The sequence below is a fragment of the Osmerus mordax genome, chromosome 9, assembly GCF_038355195.1.
Source record: "Osmerus mordax isolate fOsmMor3 chromosome 9, fOsmMor3.pri, whole genome shotgun sequence".
NCBI lineage: Eukaryota > Metazoa > Chordata > Actinopteri > Osmeriformes > Osmeridae > Osmerus > Osmerus mordax.
This window is the reverse complement of record NC_090058.1, coordinates 12,554,101-12,575,993: the sequence shown is the minus strand read 5'-3', so window position 1 is coordinate 12,575,993 and position 21,893 is coordinate 12,554,101. Positions and strand designations below refer to the sequence as shown.

The following is a 21,893-nucleotide window of genomic DNA, read 5'->3' as shown; positions in this document are numbered from 1 at the left end:
ATGCAGAAACAAAATGTGTACATTGCCCCTGTGATGCTGCCCATCAAAACATCTACAGAAACAAGATGTTTTCCTACACTAATTCTAAAACGTTCACCACACCTATTTTATTGACCTTTTCTTACACTCCAGAAATAGGTTTGAAATCCCTGCATTGAAGCAACTGCAGTAGCGTGGTATAAGTGCATACATTGACAAGGCAGGTAGCGTCGAATGTAAATCTAAACTAAAGAAGGATGGATAGGAAATGGTGGACGGTGGAAACCACCTGGATGTCACAAGGCTTCACAGAGGCCCCCAGATCAGTACTGACAACCAACCTAAATCGTCACAGAAGCCAAGGAACAACTCCCTAAGAATCTCGGAAGAATATAAGAAATATGAAGGAGGGATCCCCTCCTTCAGAGACAGTAATAAAGAACAAAAGCAAACCATGGTTGGAGAAAACGTATCCAAAAGATTAAATAAAATTGCACTAGTAAAAAGCCAGTCAAGCCACACAGTTTTGCGTTGCATAGCATTCGACATTTGGGGAGGATACAGGCAGACTGTATGGAGGAGCTGGGATTGGCGAGAATGGAATCAATAGCACAATATACAGGTACATGGCAACTCGTGATGAGCATGTGTGTCCATGAAAGCGTGTAGCATCTTTTGTCTGACCTTAGGAAACCTGTGCTTAGTGATCTGGAGAGGAAAACGTCGGTAAATAGTTTCATTTAACGCCTGTAATTAAATTGGATGTTCTGGGAAGATCTGTGCTGACAGAATAATTAAATATAATTACAACATAAGAGGAAAGATTCAGAACCTTGTCTTTGGAAGGTTTTAAGGCACTTCCACACAGAAGAAGATGAACAATATCACTGTCGCCATCACTAATGATGTACGCTATAACACAGTATGATGTCCATAGCTCGACATGTAATGAGCCCTCTGAGCTTACCCTGAGCTGCATACGTGTTCATGCACTCCTATAAACTCCCACCCTTCATCTTAGTTCAACTACCACCATTAAAACACGGCTTGTGGCAAGTGTCAGCAAGATGCACACTGTGAAAGATGAAAGCAATAACAATGAAAAAAACATTGTATATCACATTGCCAGTCAGCGCTGTGGTTGATGAGAATGAGGATTAACACACAAGCTCAAAAAGCACTAGAGGCATAGAGGACTAGTGTGACGTCATTACAAAAACGTCTAAACTCTCTTCTTGTGCATGTTAAAAGCAAGATTCTTTTTCTAATTACCTTGGGCTGTGAGACTGTAAGAACCCCTCAGTGTTACATGTAGAGAGAGACAGCAGAGGTAGCCCGAGGCAAGGGGTGTGATATTCACTGGGCTGCAGAGAACTACAATCACATTCAGGATGTCCTCTGGGCTTTGAAACAAACATACCCCAGTAGTGTGTGAATATTAGAGCCCTTAGGCAGCTGAACAATGTGTCTCTATTTAGCTCAACATCACAGTGCAAGTATCTTAAATACTGGAAAATGTATATTTAATTCTTAAGGACAAAGGGTAAGAGAGATGGAGATGAAGATAGAATTAACATAGTGATGATAATGAATTACATTCTATATTGCTGCACTGCAGTTAGTCTCAGAGTGATATGAATGACTATGAATCATTAATTAATGAGTCATTACTTCCTGCAACGTCCTTTTCTGCAGATATTTAATTAAGGGAGAGAAAAAGCTAAACTAAGGTTTGTTTAAGCCTTAAAATGTTTTGAGTATGAGTAAACAGTAATGTATTTGGATGTGACAAAAAAATTATTTTAATAATTTTTCCTGCTTGTTTATGCTTTTTAGATTAGGCAAAACACAGGCACCTTTGTTCATCTTCAAATTCTTCCATGTAAGTACTGAAGACAACATTTTGGGAATGGAAACCTCTACTTTCTAAACACAAACAAGAATACTGCCCTTCCTCTTCTATTTAGTAAAGCTTGCATGCCAGACAACAGTCAAAGAAATGAGACACAAAGCTTGCCCTTTAGCAGATGAAGATGTTATCTTAGCACTTAGTGTGTCTAGAGTGCTAATTAAAGGTAATGAAAGACGACCCTGGAGCCAAACACAATTACAGGCAGAAATAAAAAGTAGCACAATATGATCTATTATTTTAACATTAACCCTAGATTTGCTTTAAGTTTAAAGGAAACACTAGCCAATGTTGTTCTTTTTTCTCGACTTGTGCCCCATTTGAAATCATGCAGAGGACTTTTGGTTATTGTTGAGACCAGTAGGCCTACACATGGTTTATATCTCTTTGAAATTAGTCAGTTGAGCCCTCTTGAGGTACCAAGGCATAATCGACCATCATCACTTGAAGGAAAGGATGTGATTGGTGAGCCTCACCATATGCCCTCTGTCTGTCTAGATTAATCAAGGATTCTAGTATTTCAAGGTACAGCAGTTTTATGTACTCCAATCTTAGAAATCTGGTGCATGTGATGATGGGTGTGTTATGGCATTTTTATAAGGAGAAAAGGAACTAAGAAGGGGTCATGTATAAGAAAGAAAAGTGGGATTAATTTAGCCACAACTCCATGGTCAGTTTAGCATTTTCTTCAGCTGGAAAAGGGCCAGTTAGCTCATAACTTCTCATGATCCATATTAACAACAGTAAAAAACAGGGTGAGTAATGTTTCGTCTTTAGAGAAGAGACTAGATGTGATAGCGTCAACATTTGAACAACACAGAAGGGACAGTTATGTTTCAAACTTGCTTTGAATTCCAAATCTGAGTGCACTGCAATCTTAGTACACGGTTACTTAACTTAAGGCAGATTTTTGAATCAGTCACCATCAACACAGTTTTTTATTTTATTTTGGAGAATAATGACATCATCCTTCAAATGTAGACGTACACTAGAGGGCACTCGTTTAAACATCGGAAGACGACGATGACGTAATGACTAATCAGGAAATGACGGTGGTGCTTTGGAAGAAATGCTAGAGCTAGCTAGCGCTTCAAGATTCACCGTCTTAACAAAAGACAAACAAATATGACAATATTTCAGTAAGTCACTATCAGTCTTGCTTTCCATGTGTATATATGTACATGTGTAGTCAAAAACAACAATTGTTTTAGCCGGCTACGTTGAAATGCAACTTTCTAGAAGGGCTAGCATTATCTTGCTAACTTGTAAGGACAGTCAATAGATTGGCTCATCATAACAAAAGCTTAACGTTACTAGTGTTTGCCACCATTGCTAGACTAATTCAGTGTTCAAACATACCCAGCATATCTGTATTTGGCCAGCTAGCATTAGCTAGTTATATAATATTTTTATTTTGAGAGTCACTGTTACATGTACCCATGTTTAAAATGGTTTACTTGTTATGAGGTCGGATGTATCAACATTATGGAAACATGCCAACAGTGTGGCCTATTGGCAAAAATGACATTTGCCATCTGACAGTTTGCTCTCTGCCAGCTCCAATACAGGTTGAAGAACACCATACATCTGGACATACTACACTCACTTTGACATCCCACTTGTGAAGTATTCCCTTTAGCTCCTCTCCCAAGCAGTCATGTCCTCTGGTTGCCCACCCCAGTCACCAGCTGTGGCCAAAACAGACGTCACCGTAGAGGGTGAATGCCCTCTCCTTGCTGCCACATTTGCCTACTGGGACAACATCCTCGGCCCACGCGTCCGTCACATTTGGGTACCCAGATGTGAGCAATCGCTGTTCTTAAGCGATGGCGAGGTGACCTTCTTAGCCAATCACACGCTGAACGGGGAGATCCTACGCAGCGCGGAGTGCGGGGCCGTTGACGTCAAGTTCTTTGTGCTGGCAGAGAAAGGCGTCATCATCGTGTCACTTATTTTCGATGGTGAACTGAAAGGTGACAAGAACACGTGTGCCTTGTCAATCATCTTGCCACAAGCAGAGTTGGGCTTCTACCTGCCTCTGCACACCGTCTGTGTGGAGAGGCTCAAACACATCATCCGGAAGGGACGCATCTGGATGCAAAAGGTAGATGGCTTAAATAATTCACTTCTGACGGGTTCGTTCAGTTGGGCCAAAATCTCAGTGTGCTGAAACCATATCTAGAATCAAATCTATTGACCAGCAGTGGATGTACTATGATCTGAAGTACTCCAAACTTTATGTTACACTTGGTGAGTCTATTAAGGAGCACTAGTATATATCGGAGTCTAGTGAATCTTTGAAAGTTTCCCTTTTTTTATAATTTGGAACTATAATCCTGGGAACTATGTTGTCGGACTGTTAATCAGTGCTCAACAAGTGAATACATGTAAAAATTATTTAAAAAATTGTCGAGTCCTTTTTCAGGATGCAGGAAGTAAACCTGTTGAGTCCAGCCACAATTATTTATACAGAACTGGCCATGCTAGTGTACCGTCTAACCAACAACTAGTTCAGTGTACGGATTAAAAGGAAATCTGTAACTTCAAGGTAATAGTGTTGTTACCTAACTAGCAGGAAGAAATTGTGCATCAGTGTATTATGATGAATTATGATATTACTCCAAGTTATATTAGTAACATCAAAATGATCAAAGGCTATGTACAGTGAATACAACCAAAATGTCTTCACCGTGTAGGGCTACAACATCATCTCAGTGCTGTCATCAGAGATTGTCCCCATTATGGAGCTACTGTCCTCAATGAAGACACACAGCGTTACTGAGGACATAGATGTAAGCATGCTCTGCAAACCTCATGTCATTCTTTGTAGAACACTTCTTCTTGATATGAACTGCTATTGTTTTGTCTTGAATGAGTCCTTGGACTCATCCCAAGAGATTTAATTAATTGTCAGTGAAACTCTAGCACACTATGTCAGTCGATAGAAGTGTCGACCCAGACTTTTCTGTTGAGAAATTTCAGACATTACTTTTTCTTCTTGTTATGTTAGATTAAAGACACTGTCCTAAATGATGACGACATTGGGGACAGTTGCCATGAGGATTTCCTGCACAAGTAAGCTTTCTGGTTAGCCTGGCATCACCAGACCAATTATCAAATGCGTAGTAGTCTGCAACTTCTCATTGGCAGTGACATGTCATGACATGAAAGCTACTTCTCACAAAGTAGCTCAGCATCCGGCTCTGGTAGATTAGTTTTTGCTGTTGCTGAATTGCTTGATTTATATTAAATCCCAATAAGGTGACCTATGGTGCCTTGGACTGTTATCTGTTGCAAACTGAGTCTGTATGTGCTTGTTGGTTTCAGAGCCATTAGCTCTCACCTCCAAACCTGTGGCTGCTCAATGGTGGTTGGAAGCAACCCGGACAAAGTGAACAAGGTACTGACATAAACACAATGTTATTTGTGATACAAGATTTCATCATAATTTCTTTCACTGTGAGTTGCGCCTAAAGGATACTTGGACGCTGCGTGCTGTGACAAATACCTGCGTAACCAATAGAAATTAGGCCCAAAGGCAAATTGGAGGAAAAGTTGGTGTTGTTTGTGTTTGAAGGCCCTGCATTGTATGACACAAGTTTATGTTTGTACTGAGACTTCAGGAGGAAAGCCTTACGTTTGAACCAAGTAGGTTTATTCTAACAGTCACGTAGCTTTTAGGTAGGCAGTATGTGTAGTAGGGATGCAACAATACAGTCTGCCCACGGTTCAGTAAATACCTTGGTTTTATCCAAGGTTTTCGGTTTGGTTCGGTTCTGCTGGCTTGGCAAATCAGATTTTTGTTTATTGCATACTCTTTCTTTATTTTACTTAAAAGCACACAAAAAAATCTTTAGTACATAGTGACTTGCAGGGGAGACGTTTCCTCTTCTCAGCGGGCAGAGAGAAATAAAACGCACTGAATTATTTAAACGCAAAAAAGCGAAAAATAAACGTAATTCACAAGTGTGTTTTTAACCGTGGATGTCAGAACGGTTCAGTATGATATTGAGAATTGTGGCATCCCTAATGTGTAGTGTTGCCTAAACATTGAGTGTCTCTCAATAGCTCTACACACCTATTAACGCTTCTTAATTGAGAATATATGCACATCGGCAACAACAAGATTGCCTAGTACATGTAGTGACATAGCCCCTGAAGAAAACTGCTATTTTTGTGCTGTCCGCCACGACTTCCCCAAACACGAGTCAGATGTGCGCTGAACCAAGCGGCAAGCGCAGTGCATGTTCTGTCGAAAAACGCCCGAACACGTTCTTGTTTTCTGCCTAGATTGTGCGTACGCTGTGTCTCTTCCTCACCCCTTCTGAGAGGAAGTGTTCCCGTCTGTGCAAGGCTGACTCATCTTTCAAATACGACACTGGGCTGTTTGTCCAGGGCCTCCTCAAGGTACCCACAGTCACCCACATGGATTATTTAGCCTGCAATAGTTCATGAATATGAAATGAAATATTTCTTTGTTCAGTTTTCTTTGTAGGATACAAACGAGTTATTTTTGATCCCTCTCATTTGGGGAATTAAAAGATCAGACGGCGTCAATGGATAAACATGTTATTTGTACCCATATTCATAGGGTGGGGATATTCTTTTCATAAATGAATTATTAGTAATATTATATTTCATTTGTTCTGCTATATCAACTGGACCACTATGAAGGTCCTTATGTGATTGATGTGATCCTTTTGTCCTTTTGGAGTTGACAGTGACATGTGGATTCCATTCAGATAGGTATTGTCTAGATAAGATATTGGTGACAACAAGGACTTTGGTACCGCTAGGACAGCCATGGCCAATCAGGAGTTACTCGTGGCTAATTCTGCTGGTACATAGATTCTAGGATCAGATGGAAATGTGTTGTTGTGACATTGATTGAAATGGTTTAATAATGTTTAAAGTGTTCTTCATATCTTTGTGTAAAATAAAGTGTTTTGTGTGTTCAGTGTTATTAGACTATATAATATTAGACATTAGCAGTTCTTTGTATTACTAACAAATATCGTGCAAAAAAGGATTTACATTTCATTTCTCTATGCCACAGGGTGACAATGAGCTCAATAGGGTATTGTAATAACAAGCTGCTAATGTATGATGATGGTTCCCTCCCTGTTCATTCCGTTCCCCAGGATTCCACCGGCAGCTTTGTTCTCCCCTTCCGCCAGGTGCTGTACTCTCCCTACCCGACAACGCACATCGACGTGGACATCAACACCGTGAAGCAGATGCCCCCATGCCATGAGCACATGTACAACCAGCGCCGCTACATCCGCTCTGAGCTCAGTGCCCTCTGGCGTGCCGTCAGCGAAGAGGAGATCACGCCCGAGGCCTTCATCCACACTGCTGAGACCTTCACCCCGGATCTGTATGCCCTTCTTCTACTCTGAGCAGCTATCGTAGGCAATTCACTAGATACATAGGGGCGATAGACTAATGCGTTCTGCAGAGAAGAGACTGGCGTTGGTCACGTTTTGAGTGAATGAAAGGGAGAAAACAGGACAGAGTAACACGGCGGATATCAATATAGTTTTTTGACGACGTAGTTAAGGCGGCAGGCCTGTGTTACTTAGGCGGCCGCCTTAGCTGCAAAGTACTGCGGGAGACTCTGTATATAAATGTAACGATGTCAATGTAATCAGTCACTTACACTGTGATATTCTCTCTTCTAGAAACATCTTTCAGGATGTCATGCACAAAGACACCCTCGTTAAGTCTTTTATAGATGAGGTAAGAACGTAAGGCCTAAACATAAAGTTGGAGTAGGGAGTCAGATGGCTGAGTGGTGAGGGAGTCGGGCTAGTAATCTGAAGGTTGCCAGTTCGATTCCCGGCCGTGCCAAATGACGTTGTGTCCTTGGGCAAGGCACTTCACCCCACTTGCTTCGAGGGGAATGTCCCTGTACTTACTGTAAGTCGCTCTGGATAAGAGCGTCTGCTAAATGACTAAATGTAAATGTAAATAAAGTTGATATTTTGGTTTAATCACCCCAAAAGATTATCCAGCATGTGTGAGCTTTCCAAGCTAACCAATCTCCTGTTCCCCAGGTGTTCATGCTGAAGCCCGGCCTCTCCCTGCGGAGCACATACTTGGCCCAGTTCTTGCTCCTGCTCCACAGGAAGGCGCTCACGCTGCTTAAATACATCGAGGACGAGACGTGAGTACAGACCCCGCCACTGCTCCTCTCAAGATGAGCTCAGCTAGCTCCGTTTTCAAATACAACGATACGATATAACCATGTGCTGTGGTGATGGCAAGGTTATGTCGAAATGTATTTTGATACATTGATTGCGTAGATGTATGAATGACGGAAGTAGTATGACGGAGTTCTTTAAAAACATATATGCTGCATGGCCAAAGGTATTGGGACGCCTCTTCAAGTTAGTGCTGAATCACTAAACTAAACACAAAGCAAGAAATCTCTGGAGCTTTATGGAATGGGTTTCCATGTTCTATTCCATGTTCCATGGTCAATGTTTCTTGTTCCATGCACAATGCCAAGCTTTGACTGGAAGGATGTATGGATTGCCCATTGGACTGCAAAACAGAGGAAAAGCATTCTCTGTAGTGATAATCATGCACCATCTAGCAGTGGATTTGACAAATGCAAGGAGAAGTCTACATACGAAAAAGCAGTGGGACTGTTTTGTGTCTAAACCTCTTAGTTCCACCGAAATACATTTTTATGCGAAATAAAACATACAAAGTGAGGTCTTGATACAGAACTAATTTGTGCGAGTTTGGTGTGGAAAAACCTGACCGCTTGCACAAAACCCTGACCTCAACCCCAAAACCCTGACCTAAATGTTTTTGCCAAAAAATGTCTTGCATATAAACTGCAGAACCGAGACTGAAGTCATACTGTTTATAGAGACTAACCTTTTTTACTTCTGCAGTGCCCAATATTTCGTTGTTAACCATGACACTGTATGTTCTCACAGGCAAAAGGGAAAGAAGCCATTCCGCTCCTTGCGCAACTTGAAGACAGATCTGGACCTAATGGTAGAGGGTGACCTAAATATCATCATGGCCTTTGCTGAGAAGTTGAGGGCAGGACTGCACTCTTTTGTTTTTGGAAAACCCTTCTACACCAGCGTTCAAGAGCGGGACGCACTCATGAGCTTTTGAACGTTATGGACTTAAGTCTCTTCCTTGCAGAGGTGCATCAAAATTTGAGACAATTGTTGGGTTGTCAACGGTTTCCAAATCCGTTGTTACAAAATGATCAAAGTTGTTCCTACCTTCCCAATGCTTCTCCAGTGTATGTGCTCGACAAGGGATTTAATCAGACACATCTAATACTTTGACAGACACAATATTGTCAAATTTGATTGCTTGCAGTTAAACCTTTTAAGGAGTTTGGGATTGAGAATGAAGTAGAACTTGAATAGAGCTAACAGTAGCCATTGTTTCCCTTTATATGAACAAATGTTTTGGTTATGCTGCAGGTCACGTAGGGACTGTAGTTGATTAGCGATTTCAAATAGGCTTTAAAGACATTAAAACCGACAAACTGTCTGAAAATGTTGCCTTATTTGATTATAGTTTTGAAGAGCCTTTCATACAGCATTCAGCTTACAGAAAAGTTGTTAAGATGCACTGTTGTGGGTTTGATGTGCCACTTTACAAATTGTATTTGAAATAATTTTCTTTCAAAGCACGAGTGTCTTATAATGTGTTTGTCACTTTCTTATGTAATATGTGTATATTTTATGACTGTGCTGTACTGGTCTTTGAGAAAAAAAATACAAAAATAATATTGTGATAGAATTATTGATTCAATAGTTGGAATATTTTACAGGATGTTCACATCCGTGTACAGGCAGTTACTGGCCATCTTCCTGTATTTAATAATAATTTGCTAGTGGTAACTTAATTAACCAAACCAAAAACGGGTCTCACCAGTGTGTCTCCATCAAAGGGGGATGCAAATATTTATGTAGTGTTAAGGGTGTCAGGCACTAGCCCTTGACTGAGAATATGTTCAAGGACAAACTGGACTTGCTGTAGTCTTGAGTTTGAGCATGACTATGTACTGAATGTTATTGTTTTGGTATGTAAATATAATTAAATACTAATTTAACTTATTGGATGTATAGGCATCATGTAATATGCCCTCTCTTGTCTTGCTGTCATTGTCAAAAGAAAATGAAATATGTTGTCATAAAGGATATTCATAAAGCCAATGATTTAAACAAAAAGTAGTTTTCTTTGTGCCAAACAATACATGTGCATTGACACAAGTTTATAGCTAATTTAAGTTTGTGTGTCCGATTACAAAGTTTGCTATAACGTGCTATCATGTTGGAAGTCAAAAGATAAACCTACATTATACTTCACCCATTGTGTTTTGATACTGCTCACAAGTTATATAACACCTTTATTCCATTTAAGGTATCAATGTACTTACAAATTAAAGCATGGAACAAGTAAAAAATGTGATAGAAAAAGGAATAATGGTTAAATGTAAATTTGTTATACTCAGAATAGCCACCTTTTGCTAATATAACAGACAAACACTTGTGGCATTCTTTCTACAATCAATCTAATCAAATATTGATTCGAGACCAGACATGGGACATGCTAAATCTGTTTCAGGCATTCTAAATAGTATGGTTGTATGGGTATCGACATGCACCCTTAGTATGTCCAAGTAGTATGTCAAATGCAGTATGCCAAAAAATACTAGGATGTCCTACTGAATCCTACTGCATGTTGCAGTATGCAAGGCTATGTTGGCACAAAATTATAATAATCAAAAATATTGTATTTGAAGAAAACTTTATGCTTGATTCCTTATTGGTGCACAAATATAACTGTTTCGGAATAGTTAAATAAAGTCAACAGGAGTGCAAACTTTTAATGGTTCAGAGGATGTTTTTACACAGAGGAAGTGTAAACATTGGCATAAAAAACAATCTAATCAAATATTAAAACACTGGAATTGTAAAAAAATATTTTACAGGCCTTTGTTTTGAGAAGTTTGTCTTTAGACAAACTTTGAACAAAATCTGAGACGATGCTGCAAATACTTTCCAGAATTCCGTCTGTTTTGACACAGAATTACCCGATTGGTTAATTTTTGAGCGCTGCGGCCTGCGATAGGAAGAGATGTCAACCATCCAACCAGCAGCTATGTAAATATTGCGGAGAGGAGCAGTAGTTGACAATATAGGTAGAGCTAGCTCGCAAGGCCGATGTATGAAAGAACAAAAGGATAACAACTATTGTGGAATTTGAGGAAAATGAAACCCGATGACACAAATAGTGTGAAAAGGTGTGTATTGGTTGTCATTACTTATGCTTTTACTTCCATAGTAGAAATCAGAAGTCGCTGGGTTTGGCCTCGGTTTATGCTAGTAGTGTAAGCTAGTTAGCTACTGTACAGCTATATATCGTCTGCTACAGTATAGGTCGTCTGCTATTAATCGTTATTTACTGCTTTGCTAAAGCTGTATCTGTATACCTTTTTAATGAGTCAATAGCTTGCTAGTTTTCCTTTTATACTGTAGACTAGCCTAGCTATTTTGTGATTCTTTTTGATGTTACGTCGTCAAGATGACACTGACAGTCAGATGCTGGGAAGGGTTGCACTGTCTGCAGACTGAATGATGCCCTAGTACTGCATCTCAACAATATGTACTCCACAGCTATGACTATTATTGAAAGCAATCTGATTACTACTAGCTAGTGTACGTTTTTTAGTTACTTGCCAACTCCAAGATTATCGTCAGTTGTTCCCAAGGTAAACTTACTGAGCTAGCCCTACTTAAGTAGTAGTGCTAGCTAGCAGTTAGCTCTTAGCAGAGCTGCATACTAGACTGTAATTTAGCAAGTAACTAACAAGCTAACATTATACTTTTGGTATTGGGACTGTAGCGAGATGACTTATTATAAAGATACAGTTGATGGCTAGTATTACGTTTAGTCAGCGTTTCACCATTCGTGCCATTACTTCTAGTAGACGTACCAATGTAGAACTAGCTAAGCTAATGCAGTAGTACTAGAAGTACAGTCCCTCCCAAGCACATTAACGTGTTTTGTCAGACTAGAAGAAACCTCTCCGACACGAATGGAGGCTATTTATGTGTCTTAGGTAAAATGACTTGTTGTCGTTTAACATAATCATTCTTTGAAGTTGTTTGAACAATGCTTTTCAACATAGTTGGTGGTGGTGTTACAATACATTGTAGGCTGTTTATCATTCTATGCCAAGGGGGATTCTGATGAAGACAGTTGCCATTTACTGCCAGACCTGCAGTCATATTCCAGTAGAAAATATATCAGCAGGTCAAAGCACCTTAGTGACTTTGTGTGGGAGATGTTAAGGATACTTGAAGCTCAAAGTCACACTAACTACAGTAGTATTAGGCCTACAGTTGATGTGACAAGATCAGTTTTCTTGACATAAAATCGTTTTTGGTCATCACGAGAGTGCTTTTCAGTTGCTTTGGGATGTCTTCGTTTTTATTCCACCCACTATCCTAAAACACAAGTCCGACAACTGTCTTTCGCTCTGTATTCCCGTCATATCTGGTTTTGCAGGTTTCGGCTACCATCAACTCAAACTAGTCTATCAGGAATAGCTTAGCTTTTAATCTATGCTCGGGATTTATACTTTCTATTAGTCATTACATGGAACACAAAGATTCATACAAATAGGCCTAACCCCCAAATATACAATAGAGATGGTAAAAGTAAACAGAGGCATTGGTGAAACAAGCATGTTAAAGTTACAAATGTTTTTAATTGACTGTGAAACGAACTTGTTTCTTAAAACACTGTCAGTTATTGAACCCAAAGCGGATCTTAGCCTGTCTTGAAGGATAGTAGGCTGTATGCTACATCCCTGTATTTCTCCACCCATTGTGTTTTGAGATTTGCTCATATTTTTTGTGTGTATTGAACACTTCTGGAACTTGAAAGTGTACACACACATATTGACACAGTTCCTCATCAGATATCCACAAGTTTCTCAATAAAGCTCCTGTTCGCCTAAATGCTGTTAGACAATCTTTTTGTTAGTTTTGCCGTACTGACCATAAATAAACTGTAAGCAGGGCTGCCAAGCATTCTTGTTCATGACTAGGCTTGCTGTGTGCATACTTAGGAACTACTCCTGCGTAGTGGCTTTTGTATATCCATCTTGGATGCACATGAATTATGTCAAGTAGCATATACACAGGTAGGCAATTTTATTATTGCATTTTATTATTGGCCTACACATCAAATGTTTTGGCTCAGAACTACATTTTCAACTAATCTTTTCTGGATCACAGTGTAGGCTAAGCAAGTGATATGCTGTTGGGGAGAGCTGAAATGACGAAGGAAAAAAAGGTAATCAAATCGAGCATGCAGTAGGGAAGTACATCTGTCCTTGACTGGCATTGTGTGATGACTTCCATAGATTTTATAACATGAAAAGCATACAAATATAAAGATTGAGGTTTAACAGCTGTAAACAACTGGTCCACCTGAACATTTTGACATTTGAGTCAATAGCTTAAAAATATACTGTGCAGCAGGGAGGTACACAAGTCCTATTGAGAACTTTGAGCTGCCTTACCATAAAAACCAGAGTTGTCGGAAGTCATCGCACACGAGAGAGCATTGTCAAATGAAGTTGCAACAATGTTTGTAGCTCTCTAACTAGGTGGATGAAGAGTAGACCTATCTTCCATTGACTACCATTCATTTTATAGCATGAAAAGTATAAAAGATCGAAAGGTGGGGTTTTTCACAGTAAGAAAACAATGGTGTATTTCCTTTCAACAAACACACAAGTAGAAGTAGCCTATGCAGGATTTTTGCTTTCAGCAAACACTAATAATAAGTATGCAGGATTGCATTAGGGTTGTTGCTTTCAGCAAAGACACTAATTAGCCTAACTGACAAGGCCACAACACACAATGACACATGATCAACAATTAAAATGGCTATTAATGACAAGAGTTGGGGTTTTATTACTATTGAATAATTTAGCTGTTCAGGTTGTGCATTCCCTGATATGATCAATGCCCATTGTTTTTCTCTTTCGTATTGATCTGTCATTCATGCATAAAATCTACTTGTTTAATTAAGCAACAAATAGGCCTACCTGTAAGTTCTGTTGGGCCAGTCAATTGTGGGCACTGGCCAGCCTATCTATTGTGTATCATGAATCTACTAAACTAGTGTTTTTTTCTCCAGTTTTGGGTGTCAGACTGAGCCACTGTAGCAATGGAGGGACAGAAAGCCAATGATAGCACCTTTCCTAGTCTCGATGACTTGGATGACTTCCTCACCAAGCATGATTCCAATTTTGTGTGGCTCCTTGTAGGTAAGTGTCTGCTGTTCAATGTTCCGTAGAAAAAGGTATCGTTTGAGATCTTCTGTAATGTCTTACCTGAAAGTGTTGTTTTCTGAGTGGGGACACATCTATGAGGTGAGAAATAGTGACAAAACTCTGAAAGCTTGAAAGAGAGCATTTGCAAAGCCGTTATGTTGAAATCAGAAGGGGATTTATTCGCAATGAAAGTTTGCACAGACAAGGAATTTGCTTTGGCAGGAAGGTGCATACAATAAACATATAGGGACCTAAAATTTTAATATGTGGACTATCTATACTAAGGGTACATAAACTAGCAGTACTAAGTGGGATTAGAATAGAATTAAATATACAATAAATGATTTGCAAGCTCATAGTATAATGTGGACTGCTTATAATTAAAAGAAGCAAGCTTGTAACTTGACATGTTGACGTGAACATATTTTGAAAATTTAAAAGCATCATTTGTTTACATACGTATTCCAAATTCACTTCCGAGTGTTGATATAGTATTTTTGTGTATTTGCGTAGGAACTCCATATTTCACACTAGAGTTGACTAATGAAGGCTGATTAAATGTGTTAGGCCATGTCCATTTTATCATCATAATGGTGGGCATAGGGTCATGTACACCTATAACCTTAATTAGAGAAAGTGTTATTAGTTGTTGCTGAGAAACATGTACATTTGTCACTCTTAGTCTTATGACAGCGCCATTGAATCACTGAAATATTATTTCCTGCTGTTCCAAAAATATATTGGATTATGTTCTGTCCTTATCTTCTAGCCACCATTCTGTCCTGTGGATGGATCATATATTTAACCTATTACAACTCTCGCAACATTGGCCTCATCTTAACCCTCATCATCAACAGACTGTATAAGGAAGGATACATACACATCGGTAAGTGGGCTCCATTGAACATTGAATAGGACCTGTGGCACCCAATAATATAATAATTTCCTGATGCAATAAACCTTGTACTTAACTTAAAACCCAATAATGTAATACAATTTCCTTACTGATATCGTAAATAATTACCAATAAGTTATTACATTATCAGTAAAATGTTTATAGAAATATTAGTCAAGGGCATTTTATTACATTATTGGTTAAGTGCGAGTTTGCTTACATTTTAAGGCATTTCAAAATTATTTCTGGAAATTACTACATTATTGGGTGCTACAGGACCTAACGTTGTTTCCTGGATGATAAAATGTCTAATATTTAATTCAGTTTGCCAACTCTTCCTCTGTAAGACAACATGCTTTCAGGTGGCTTGAGCCCCACTTGATGTGCTTGGGCAGTCTCAGATCCTTTTTTATTGTGATGCACTGGTGAAGTTTCGTCACTGTGTTAAACTGGTACTCAAGGCCATGCTACACTGATGCAACATTTTGAAACTCGCAGAAGTCTCCAGCTAAAGCTTCATACTGCATTTGGGTGCTCTATGAAGCTCTAGATATGCATTAGATCAGTGGTTCTCAAACCTGTCCTCAAGTACCACCTGTCCTGCATGTTTTAGATGTTTCCCTGCTCCAACACACCTGATTCAAATGCATGTTCGTTACCAGGGCAGGGAAACATCTAAAACATGCAGGACAGGTGGTACTTGAGGACAGGTTTGAGAAACCACTGCATTAGATTATTTGTTAAAATCTTGGGGACTATAGGGCTATACTGTCGGATTTGTCATTAAGCAATAAGTAACGCTTTTAATCCAGTGGACAATGCGTGTCAGGCATTATTTTTTAACATAAGTCAATTTCCTTAATCTTAATCAAAATATTAAATCATGTTTTTAGTCCCAATCGGGGAAAAAACCTTTTTGGTTTCACTAAGCAAACGCAATGCGTTGTGAAATATTAGAAAAATGTTGATGACACCTCAGATTACAAACACCTGTCACGACTGCGGGTTGTCGTGATGAACTATTGAAGGAGACTTGCTGCACCTACCAGGTAGATGGATTATTATTGAGGTCGCACAGATTATATTTTGGGAGCACATTCAATGAACGAAAGAGCATAAAATGAAATGAAAGACGTCAAACAATATATATCGCCCAGCCCTATTGTACAGAGTACTCACAGTATTTGAGGCCCTTTCCTGTTATTGGGTTAAGGTGGGCTCTCACTTGATACAAACTGCTAGGTTCACTTTGAAGCAACATGTGACCAACCATTTCAAACAGATCACTGCTCAAGTCTAATTCAAGGGAGAAACACTTCAAGGTACAATTGATCAAGCTAGTTGCAAAAGCCCCAAAGTGCAGCCAACAAAAACATGCATGGTATCAGCTTATCCTTGTCTCTGTGCCTGTGCTTACCCATTATAAGTAGTTTGTTTCTTTGTTGTTAACTGTGATGCAAGTATTACAATGGAAGTGACTTTTTGTTGAGGTACCTTTTAGCTTCTACCTTGCATTTGTTCAGAAGTGGCACCATCTGTGAAGAGATGATGAACATCTGTCTATCTGTCTTTTTTCTATGTACAGGGTCCTTTTCCTTCTCTGTTCTGTCAGGGAAGGTCATGTTCAGGGATGTGTACTTTATTAATGAAGACATGTCTATCAGGTAACTCCATCCTTCCTTCTGACATGTCAGTTTTCTATTCTACATCAAAGGCCCTGTGCTTTAAGTGCATTTACTTACTTAGCCCCAATATTTTGCATACAAAAATGTTGCCTTACTTTTATTTTGTGTTCTCTCTAGGATACAAGATGGCTTCCTTATTTTTAGCTGGTGGAAAATGTATAACCCCAAACAGAAACAACATGGTGAGTTGGTGAATAGTACAAATATTTTTAAATGTGTGTTTTCATTTTTATCTACTTAGAATGTGGTTTATTAATCGGCTATTGTCTTTTTCCTGCTCCAAACTATATACAAGGCTATATCTGCCTTTCAAAATCGAATAACAGTCGACATCGACAGTCGTCATCCTTGATCACCTCAGCTATATTTGCATGCAATGTTCCCTTCTCTTCTCATTAGATCCCAAAGCAGAAACCAGGCTTTACGTGACGGTGAACGGATTTGAGTTTCACGTCTACAACCGCACAGACCTCTATGCCAGGCTACAGGAGATCTTTGGACTTGAACCCACCCTCAAACCTCCCCAAAAAGACGAGGAAAAGGGAAGGGATGAGCGAGACAAGACCTTGGACAGGTAAAACACCTGCTCATTATTCATTCTACAATGTCAAATTAATTCCATAGCGCATTTCATGAAACGACCGTGCCTCACATTCCAGGGTTGAATATAAGCTTTTCCCCCACAATGTTCATAGAACTCGAATGTTTGCATGACTTTTTAGTATCAACATGAAAGCAGAGACTCCGGACCCGTCATCTTCATGGAGATCCCTTATACCGGTCATAAAAGTCAACATCAGCGCTGTGAGTTCTCATTTCCTACATCCATATTAGGATGCTCTGTGGCACATGCGCTTTAGTATAAGAGGAATCATTTTTGTATTTTTTTGATGCATTTGTATATACATACATACATACATACCTGGGGGGAACAGGGGGGGACAGGGGACACACAACCCCCCCCATCCTGGGAACAATATGATTTGTCCCCCCCAATAAATCACTGTAAACATAAGGACATTTCAATAGTATTAATAATATACATTTAACATATTACAATGTAGGCTATGTGTTACAGCAGTAATATTGGTGTCCCCCTCAGTATTTGCTCTTGAGAAAATGTCATAATTGTCCCCCCCAAAATGTATAACAGATTTTCGCCACTGTATACATACAAATAAATAATAATTATAATTAAATTACTCTGGAATTTGTTGGATTTTAAACACCCAACCTAAATGTTTATATTTGTGGTGATCAACCAGGGTCGGCTTGCGTTTGGGAACCACCACCTCCCCCAGACGTTGTGCATGAACTTTGAGGATGCTTTCCTGACCTATGCCACCAAGCCACCGTCCAGCCACCTCGACCAGTACATGCACATTGTCAAGGGCTCCCTGGAAAACGTCCGTGTCATGCTGGTGCCAAGCCCGCGCTACCTGGGCATGCAGAACGATGAGTGAGTGGAATTCAAAATCTAAAACCAAAGGAGAAGCAATGATCTGTCGTGTATTTGAGTTGGCCGCATAGATTACTGTGTCATCTGCATATAAACGGATATTTGAGGTTTTGCCTGATAATGGGAGTTCATTCGTAAAAATTTAAAAGAGAAAGGGTCTCAAATTAGAGCCTTGCGGAACACTTCTATTAATATCAAGAAGAACAGACTGATGCCCTTCAATAAACACGCTACTTCCCAAGACATGCTTTGAACCAGGGCAGAGCTTTCTGACCAAGTCCAATGATTTTCAACTTTTGTAATATTACATGATGATTTTTTTTACTTTTACAATTTAGTACTACTTGTGTTGTAGGGTAGTAACAATGCCATGGTTCCATGCTAGAACACGGTAAGATGTAAAAGGCAGCCTAAATGCTGTAGCAACACAAAGAAGGGGACGCTGCTAGTTAGTCAGACCTGCTCTGTTTCTTTGTGGCTTGTAAAAAGAAAAGTAAGTCGATATTTGTACATTTTGGAGGAGCTCTTCCCAAAATACCTCTCGTTTTTATTTTTCTTCTCTCCACAGACCACCAAGACTGATGGGAGAAGGGTTTGTGGTCATGCAGTCTAACGATGTGGACATTTACTATTACCAGGATGAACCAGGTAGGACCACATTATGAGCACATGGGTAAGCTCCCGGTTAAGCCTTGCAGCAAGGCTAAGCTCCCCATAGTCATGCTCTGTTTACTTTGAAAGTAATTTACTTGAGGGATTATTTGCACTTTCAGTTGTGTGTGTCGATTATGCTTGCTTTTCGATTGTTTTTGTGGTTGGATTCATTTTGATCATGGTTTATAAAACTTTTTTTTGGACACAATTATCTTCTTTAAAAAAAAAAAATGTTTACTTTCAAAAGCTGTAATGCAACCTTGACCTATATGTGTAATCATCCTTTTTTGTTGACTGAATTTGCTGACGGCCAATAGCTGTGTGTTACTGAAGGGACAGCGTACATTTCACACGCATACCTTATCCCTTGTGCTGCCTTCGGGTCACATGACCCAAAGGTCCATAACGAACCATCGTTGTGTTTACCCAATACAAAAACAAATTAAAATTATTTTCTTTTAACCTTCGCAATGTGGGGGGTCTGAGACAGCCCAACGGTTAAAAGAAAATGCTTCACTTTGTTTTTGTATGCGGTAAAGTTGTCGCAATACGACGGTGGGTCACAATGACTGATGGGTCAGAATGACCTGAAGATAACACAAGGGTTATTACTCAAACTGTAACTGTTTTCAGGCCTTGTCCCTGAGGAGCAGGAAAATGGGGACACAGAGCCATGTGGTGACGGCACCAAACTGCAGGACCTACCTCCATGCTGGGGCCTGGATATCGTCTGTGGCAAAGGAACCGACTTCAACTACGGGCCCTGGGCAGATAGACAAAGGTCTGTGTTCTCAAACTCAAGAGACACACATTCTCCCACGTGTGCACTTTTCAGTGTTTCATTGTTTGTTTAAGACGTTTACATACACAATCCCTAATATGCTATCTCATAATACTGGATTTTGACCATTCTTGTGTTTTACTAGGGATTGTCTGTGGAAGTTTTTCCTTCCAGCAGACTATCAGACAATGAAGGAAACAGAGGTTGCCCAGCCTGGCAAACCCAGACAAATCTTGGCATTCGAGCTACGCATGAACATTATCGCAGATGCCACCATTGACCTACTATTCACCAAAAACAGGGTATCGAATTTACAGCTTTTTCACCATAAACATTTTCTATTCTTTTCCTGTCTCTTAGAACTTTTATTGTCTATTATTTAGTCTGTATAAATTTATTTTCCCCAAAGAGATTATATATATATATATATATATATATATATATATATATATATATATATATATATATATATATATATATATACCGTCCTTTTCATCATGTAATATTATTCAATGCAGAAAGGTATAATATTAATAGAGCTACATACATCAATACATGTAGCTTTATAAGGAAGGCCTCTTTCTCACCTCATACCTACTGTCCTTAAATCTCTTGCATGTAGGAAACCAATGCTATCCACGTGAACGTCGGCGCAGGATCCTATCTGGAAGTCAACATCCCTATGACTGTTGGAGAGGATGGTAAGTGTGACTGTAGGGTGAGAATTAAATAAGTCCTTAAATAAAGTTGGCAAGTCCACACCTGTACTCAATACTGTAGTAACATACTGCTTGTGCACCTAATTTTACACCAGTCACAAGCACCTTTTTTTACTGTAATGGAGAATGAACAACCTACCTGCCAACCTACCATAACTGAGGAGAAAGAATATGACAGTGTTGTGTTTGATATTTTACAGTCCTTGAGGCATCTCTATGGCGCATCAAGTGAAAGCTTTGCAGAGGTTGTGTTGGTTACTGAGCAGCAGAGTTTTCCCTCTACCTTCCCCAGGATACTGTACCGCCATCAAAGGGCAGCTCCTCCATGTAGACACCACCAGTAGCATGCAGTACAGGACCCTGCTGGAGGCTGAGATGCTAGCTGTAAGTGGCAGCTGAGGCAGCTTTATAAGCCGAAATTCAGACTCTTAAAATAAAAAATGTAACATTATACTTTGAATTTTGAACAGGCGACATTCGAATGAGACCTTCATTAATTAAAGGCTATCTTATCAACTCTCTCACTCTCACTCTCTCCCCCCCCCCTCCCCCAAGTTCCATGTGATAGCCAGTTTCCCACGAGTTTGGAACATGCCTCAGTCGTGGCAGTGTGAAATTGAGGTGTACAAAGCCACCTATCACTTCATCTATGCCCAGAAGAACTTCTTTTCAGGTAACAGAAACCATAGTATCCTATACCTAGATTGTATAAAGCTCAGTCACAGTGTTTGAGCTTGTTTTGGTGGTAATTTGTATGCTGTTTCCTAATTGGTAGACTTGAATATGCAATGTGCATCGGATGTTGACAGTTCTCCTCAGGGGCTTTGGTACCTATATTTCTCAGATCACAATTGATATTCTCAAAAGTACTTGTTCAACCTCCTCATCATCATTCAAGCGCTGGGTTTAGTGTAGCATAGTGCAGCCCAACGCTATACAGTGCCAGCTCAACATGACTCAGAGTTCCATCGCAAATCTGACGGCAGATCATATTTAGGGATCTCACCCAAAAAAGCCCAAAAAATGCACAATTATTTTAGTGGATGTACTCCACAAAAATAATCAAAAAAATACAAATTGTGTTGATGCTCCAAAAGATTTTTTTGTATGTTGTGATATTGTGAGTGTGAGATATGTGATTTCAAATGGACGTGTAAACTGCTGCCATGTCCTTAATTACACAGATTGGAGACAACAGGGGCTTCCTAAAGACTAATCAAATGCATGTAGACCTAATTGGTGTTGTCTAACATCCTTATCTCAGACCTGATTCAAGACTGGGCCAGTGACAGCGCTCCAGACATCTACTCCTTTGTACCCTACGCATGGAAATTTAAGATCCTCTTCCATCAGTTTGAGATGATCTGGGCAGCCAACCAACACAACTGGATTGATTGTTCCACCAAACAGCAGGAGAACGGTGAGAGAGTTTATCTAAATAACAGATGCATTTTGCAGTGAATGTACTGTAAATCAAT

The 21,893-nt window shown here is 39.6% G+C and overlaps 2 protein-coding genes across 4 annotated transcripts in view; both read left to right on the top strand.

The window, feature by feature from the left end:
• The first annotated feature begins 2,934 nt into the window (after window positions 1-2,934).
• On the top strand, window positions 2,935-10,089 carry c9orf72 (C9orf72-SMCR8 complex subunit). Of its 3 annotated transcripts, none has more exons than XM_067243025.1 (10): window positions 2,935-3,027; window positions 3,446-3,992; window positions 4,585-4,680; window positions 4,899-4,963; window positions 5,216-5,288; window positions 6,179-6,295; window positions 7,030-7,265; window positions 7,570-7,627; window positions 7,945-8,054; window positions 8,839-10,089. In XM_067243025.1, exons 2-10 carry the CDS (start codon window positions 3,546-3,548, stop codon window positions 9,023-9,025), a joined length of 1,389 nt encoding a protein of 462 aa, XP_067099126.1. In that variant the 5' UTR covers window positions 2,935-3,027; window positions 3,446-3,545; the 3' UTR covers window positions 9,026-10,089. The 3 variants fall into 3 exon arrangements, with proteins under 3 accessions (XP_067099126.1, XP_067099128.1, XP_067099127.1); XM_067243027.1 differs by having other exon boundaries at window positions 2,939-3,027; window positions 3,457-3,992; XM_067243026.1 differs by having other exon boundaries at window positions 2,946-3,027; window positions 3,431-3,992.
• Window positions 10,090-11,095: 1,006 nt separating this feature from the next.
• The window catches only part of kiaa1109 (KIAA1109 ortholog), a 54,015-nt gene continuing 43,217 nt past the window's right edge, over window positions 11,096-21,893 (top strand). Inside the window, exons 1-16 of the mRNA XM_067242682.1 lie at window positions 11,096-11,174; window positions 13,177-13,234; window positions 14,087-14,216; window positions 14,992-15,108; window positions 16,703-16,781; window positions 16,920-16,984; window positions 17,202-17,376; window positions 17,525-17,606; window positions 18,068-18,261; window positions 18,830-18,909; window positions 19,549-19,696; window positions 19,842-19,998; window positions 20,319-20,397; window positions 20,708-20,799; window positions 20,971-21,088; window positions 21,680-21,835. Of these exons, the coding sequence (XP_067098783.1) occupies window positions 14,117-14,216; window positions 14,992-15,108; window positions 16,703-16,781; window positions 16,920-16,984; window positions 17,202-17,376; window positions 17,525-17,606; window positions 18,068-18,261; window positions 18,830-18,909; window positions 19,549-19,696; window positions 19,842-19,998; window positions 20,319-20,397; window positions 20,708-20,799; window positions 20,971-21,088; window positions 21,680-21,835 (1,642 nt within the window). The 5' untranslated portion in view covers window positions 11,096-11,174; window positions 13,177-13,234; window positions 14,087-14,116. The remainder of the gene's footprint in view (window positions 11,175-13,176; window positions 13,235-14,086; window positions 14,217-14,991; window positions 15,109-16,702; window positions 16,782-16,919; window positions 16,985-17,201; window positions 17,377-17,524; window positions 17,607-18,067; window positions 18,262-18,829; window positions 18,910-19,548; window positions 19,697-19,841; window positions 19,999-20,318; window positions 20,398-20,707; window positions 20,800-20,970; window positions 21,089-21,679; window positions 21,836-21,893) is intronic.